Here is a 6,000-nt window from a genome sequence, read left to right as displayed (position 1 = left end):
GAGGTTATTTTTGCAAACATATGGCCTGGAGTTAAATATGTTTTTCTGAAAATCTGTGGCCAAGTTCTGTGGCCATTAATAGTGTAAGTCTCTTTCTCTAGAGAAAGACACCCATTTGTGGAGTCTGGGGGAAATTCAACCTGTGCAACAAGCTCTAGCTTAAACTGACACTTTTAAAGCTCTTTTCTGGAGCAACCTTTAGCTTGTAGCCACAAACTGGTAAATACACAACTCTCTCTGCAAAATCACTTTAGCATATTTATGCAACTTAGTGACTTTGATGGACCTGTTAACTTAAAAAGATGAAGCAAATAAGTCCCCCTGTACCCTTAATAGTGTAAGTGTCTTTTTCTTGGTAATAAATTGTAGCTCATATATCTCACTCAGCTAGGCTTCCTCTGCACTCCTTTAACCATAACTTTGCAAAAACACTAATTGCAGAGAAAGCAATCTGCTTTGTTTTTCTTAAAAGAAAAATTGTTAGCAAAGTAAGAATTCAGAAACAATAGGAAGCTGCAATGCCTTATAAGCCTTCAAAGAGAGGGTACCTCTGTGCATCTATTGCATAGAGCAGTGTTGGAAGAGAACCACAGTCAGCAGCAATTTCAAGAATGGTTTTGCTTGTATTATCATCTAGTGATATTTAAACATGCACAGCATGTCCTTGAAAGCCTAGGGATAAAAGGAAGAGAGGATGTGAAATATTAAGCCAGAACTAAGGTGTTTGGAAGGAATTTGAGGCTTAGAGTTGTTTCTGGGCACATTACATTAACCTTCAAATGAACCAGTCATTTCTTTCCTTCTCTTCAAAGTAACACTTTTAAGTCCCAAAATTTGACTTTGAAGCTAAGATCAATGCTGGTAATGTTCTCATAACACCAACTCCCACTGGAGGTGAAATTGGGAAGGGGGGGGGGCGGGGGGAGGGGGCTTGTGGTTTGTAAAGACATTCCATACAACACACCAGGCAAGTGATTTCTGCATCAACTGTGCTTCCCTAACTAGGCCAGAGAATTTTAATCTAGCAGGAGGAGTTAGAGACTTACCAGATCTAACCAGCATCTCTCAAAGACAGCTAATACATGGTCTGGCTTTTAGCCGCTTCAGTCCCATGGCCTGTGAAATCCTACAGGGGTGAGAGGTGCTTATAGCACTCCACAGATCAGAAGTAAAAAGAAAATATCTGTAGTCATTTAGTGTATATCTGCCATGCAGGAGTCTGTGTTTCTGTTGGACAAATGAAAAAGGATCTGTACATTGAAAAACATTTGAAGTCACTAATCTTGTTTCATTGGTAGCCTAAAAGGGGATGAAGAAGCTGTGAAATATGATATGCCTTGAATTCCTGAGTATATGTGGTTGATTTATCACTGATTTGTAGCTGCCCTTAGTATTCCCTAGCAGCACAGCAGGAGATAAGAAGTCAAGAACAAGAGTATTTAAGTGTATTTGTTATATCTGCATTCATGCAGCAGAAAATGTTGATCTGCAAAGCATGGTATGTACACTAACCAGCTAATGACTCCCCATGCAAAGCCACAGCTACAGCTATTTTTAATACATCTATTATTTGTTTGTGTTCATAAAAGGATGGTTTGTGCCAGCAGCTTATTAAGCCAAGCACAGAAGGGAGGGGAATGAAGGTGAGCAGAGGAAGAAGCAATGGATATGAAATGTCTTGACTGAGTTCCCTGTTAGCACCAGCTAATGGAAATGGCTAGATGAAAAAGGAGTTGGTAAAGATAAGGTTATGACAGAGCCACAAAACAATGAAAGGGCTGGAAAGAGGGGAGTTGATTACTAGACAGAAATACATCTTGGAGGAAAGAACATTGGTTACTAATGGTCTTTTCAGTCTAGCACAGAAAAGCATATCAAGAACCAGGAGCAGGAAAAGTCAAATAATTCAAAGTCCAATTGTTTCCAAAGAAATAATTAGCCTTTGGAATGAGTGACAAAGCCGAATGGTGGATTTATCTTTTTTTCAAATGCAGGCAAGAATCTAGAGGACATCCTAGGTCTAGATCTTAGAACATAACCTGCCTGAGTGGCAGTGGGTATATATCCCTTCTATGATCCTTCATGCTTTATAGACAGCACAGCTCCAAGTGACACACAGAGAGAAACATAGGTTCATCTGGAGGGACATGGACATTATGGAGAGATGAAACCAAATCTGGCCTCTATCCTTTCTCTTACAGCTGTGGGCAGCCCCTTGGAGGATGCATCTAAGGATCCCAGGAGGACAAAGGAAGTGCCCTGAACCTGGCACTGATGAGGTCACACTTCAAAGACTGGGTTCAGTTTTGGGCCCTCACTAGAAGAAGGACATTGAGCTGCTGGAACATGTCCAGAGAAGGGCAACAAAGCTGGTGAAGGGTCTAGAGCACAGTTCCTGTGAGGAGCAACTGAGAGAACTGGGGATGTTTATTCTAGTGAAGAGGAGGCTGAGGGAAGACCTTCTCACGCTCTACAACTACCTGAAAGGAGGTTGTAGTGAGTTGGATGTCAGTCTCTTCTACCAAGTACCAGGTGAGGTTTAGATTAGATATTAGGAAAAATTTCTTCACTGAAAGTAAGAGAGCCTTGAGAGACCAACAGAGCCTGCAGGGCTCCCTCCACTGTGCTGGCACAGAGGAGGCACAGTGCATGGGCAGTGACAAGTGACTTGAAGCCGCCTCAGCCTGTGCAAAAGCCATGCCTCTGTCCTTGGTCCTGCAACTGACCTGACTCTGGCTTCTGCCCTTTTTCCTGCCCCTGCCATAGGTTTCCCAAGCTGCAGAGCTGGTCAGGGGAATGCAGGCACAAAGGGATGCAGCGCTGCCTGAGCAGGGGCAGCCTTTGTGGTTTCTCACTGCGGCCAAAATAGGATAGAGCCACCCTGAGTGTGTGGCATGTGGTGTGGCTGGTACTGGACAGGTCCAGGCTGTGTCCTTTGTCTCCTGGAGGAGGTGGCCATAGGAGGCAGTCAGAGCCAGGGAGAGGCAGGCACAGCCCCCAAGCTGAACATGGTCACTCACAGCCAAGGAACAAATGCAGACATCCTCAGCGGCAGAGCCTAATAGCTCCAGCAAGATGTTCTCCAAAGCCAAGGGAACAGCGATGCTCACTTCCTGTATGGCCCAGGCAGCCCTGCAGACCCAGAGTGCTCATTCAGCAGGGCTACCTTGGCCACTGCATTCTGCCTGGGACAGGCTCAATGGAACTAGGGTGTGCTGCAGCCCTGGCCCTGCCCACCCCCCACATTGGTAATTCCCGTGTGGCAGAGGAGTGTGTTGGAATGGAGGACCCTGTTCCTTGCACATGCCCTGCAGTTTCCATGGGTCTGGCAGCCAGAGAGTGTCTGAGGCTCCTCTTCCCGTGGGGAATAAGTCCTGAGGGCTGTTGGGGCCAGCAGCTGTCACACCTTGGAGTGATCTTCAGCACATTACTGATCACTTCCTTGGGCCACTGGTTGGTCATCAGGAGAAGCAGTGAGTCCAGACTGGGCGGGGCTGGCTCCATGTGGATGTGCTCTACATTGTTGTGGATGTACCTCAGGATCTTTGGCACCTGTAGGAGACACAGGTGAGGATGGTGCAGCTACTGGAGTGGAAGAGATGAAACGTTGGAATGGGCTGCCCAGGGAGGTGTTTTGAATCACTGTCCCTGGAGGTGTTTGAAAGCTGTGTAGATGTGGTGCTTGGGGATATGGCTTAGTAGTGGACTTGGTAGATTAGGGTTAATGGTTGGCCTCGATAATCATGAAGGTGTTCTCCAATCTAAATGATTCTGTGATTCTATGAAAGGGTTGTAAAGCCCTGGAACAGGCTGCCCAGGGCAGTGGTGGAGTCACCATCCCTGATTTCAAAGCTGTGTAAATGGACGTGGTTCAGTGGTGACCTGGCAGTGTTGGGTTAATAGTTGCACTCGATGATCATAAAGGCCTCTTCCAACCTAAACGATTCTATGATCTGCAAGTCCATTGTTCACAGGTACCACTTCATGACACCTTCCTTACCCACATCAAGTCCTCAGCTACCTGCTGACTAGAGTAACCCCTTTCAGTTCCACAGAGAACCGCATCCCTTGGGCAGTCCCCAGCCTGGAGAGGACTTAGAGGGGGCTTGGCAAGAAGGAGATGACAGAAGAGAGACCCCCTCATCCTTCTAGGGGCACAAAGCCGGAGCTTGCAGCCCCTCCCCATCTCCTCCTGCCCCTCACCCCTGCTTTTAAATAACGATTGAGGTGCCGCCTCCCCCCCACTTCCCCTCCCTCCCCCGCACCGCCGCTTCTCGCCCGGGGAGGGAGGGGAGGCCGGGCTGGGCGCGGGCCGCCGCCGCGCTGCGGAGCCTGTCCTGCACCAGGCGGCGGAGTCAGAGCGAGCGCCCCGGCGGCACCGTAAGCTGCGGCGGCCGTGCCCGGTGCACCGCCTTCCTCCTCCTTCTCCTCCTCCTCCTCTTCTTCTCCTGCTGTCAGCCCGGCCCGGCTCGGCTCCGCTCCGCGTCCCGCCTGGCCGCCCTGCGAGCGGCTCCCGCCCTCTATGGATGGAAAGGCAGCACCCAACGGCGTGGCCACCATCGAGGACAGGATTTTGCGGATCACGGGCTACTATGGATATTACCCGGGCTACTCCAGCCAGAAAAGTAAGGCACCCTACCGCCTTTCCCGGCCCTTGGGTGGGTGGGGTGTGTGTGTGTGTGGGGAGGGCAAGACGGTAGCAGAGCCCTGAGGATGCCCGTGGCTCCCAAAATGTCCTTCCCACCCCTCGGGGGGGGCCCATAGCGGCTTCTGCATAGCTCCCCTCCGAGTAGACGCGGCGGGCGGGGATCTGCGGCCGGGGGTGGGGGGCGGGTTGCCGGTGGAAGAGCGTAGCTGGAGGGGAAGATGATAGTATTTTGCCCTCCTAACTTCGTCTCCAGCCCGCAGCCAGCGCTCAGAAGCGACACGGAACCCTTCCACTGTAATTCTGAGGTTTATTTTTCATTTGCACCCCACTCCTACCGCCCACCTTCGCAGGCGGGTGGGTGCGTGGTTTGCTCACCGGCTGCTCCGCGCAGCACCGGGAAAGTTTGGATCCCGGTGGGTCCCCCGGGCGGCCGTTTCGGCATGAAGCTCCTGGATTATTCATCTTCCTCACGGAACTAATTAGATTTTTCCAGAAAAGTAATTGAGGGGGTTTGCTTCGTGCCGTTTTAATACGAGACACTTGTGGTTTAGAGGTTTGGGGGATTGGTTTTTTTCTGGTGGGTTTTTGGGGGAGTTTCTCTTGCGTTAAAAGGAGCAGCTGAAATTAAAGCAGTTGGACCTTGCAGAAATCCACTATTTTTTTCTTTTGAAGTTTTTAATTGGAAGCAGTGGGTTTTTGGCCGTTGGGAGAAACCATAGTGGAGTTCTCTGAAATTGTGGCTGTCCCAGCAGCCTGTAAAGCAATTTAACGGGGAAAGTTAGGCTAATGTAAGAAATTATTCATTTTTACCACCGAGGAAATGGATGCATTAGGGTTTTACTGGCTAATAGTTTCTTTGCAGTTTTCAGACTGCGTGCAAACAACATGGCACAGAGTCAAAGACAGAAGGGAAATGGAGCCAAAGGGGAAAAAAAGGAAACCCACCTTAGTGAGGTGTAGACTTTGTGTTTAAGCTCCTCTTGGGATCAGAGGTGGTGAACTGCTTTCCAGAGCAGGCAATGCAGTACTCTCTCATTCTCATGCAACTATAAACTAAAACACAATTAGTGAAACTGCTAGTAGCAGACAAGCACATCTGCGTGCTTTATATGATGGAGGAAAGCCGTGTCTTGAAACCACTTTAAAAGAAAGATTCCTTTGGGAATGGTCAGCTGAAAAAGCAGTCAGTCAAGCCCTGAGGTGCTGCTCAGGTGGTTTTGGTAGCATGCTAACAGCACGGCAGGTGTTGTGATCATTTGGTGGGGTCAGCTGGTTTGTCTATAGTGAGAGGAGTTGGGAAGAAGCTCAGAGTAATCCAGGGACCATTTAAGTCTAAGCCAGGTAGGACCTGT

At 49.0% G+C, this 6,000-nt stretch overlaps 1 protein-coding gene across 1 annotated transcript in view; it reads left to right on the top strand.

Moving 5' to 3' along the window:
• Positions 1-4,476: 4,476 nt before the first annotated feature.
• Positions 4,477-6,000, top strand: part of SLC35F4 (solute carrier family 35 member F4) — a 134,960-nt gene continuing 133,436 nt past the window's right edge. The window contains exon 1 of the mRNA XM_054161697.1: positions 4,477-4,625. Coding sequence (XP_054017672.1) covers positions 4,523-4,625 — 103 coding nt within the window. The 5' untranslated portion in view covers positions 4,477-4,522. The remainder of the gene's footprint in view (positions 4,626-6,000) is intronic.

This window comes from Dryobates pubescens, chromosome 5 (assembly GCF_014839835.1).
Source record: "Dryobates pubescens isolate bDryPub1 chromosome 5, bDryPub1.pri, whole genome shotgun sequence".
NCBI classification, from domain to species: domain Eukaryota; kingdom Metazoa; phylum Chordata; class Aves; order Piciformes; family Picidae; genus Dryobates; species Dryobates pubescens.
Note: the sequence above shows the minus strand (reverse complement) of the source record. Positions and strands in the feature narration are given on the sequence as shown.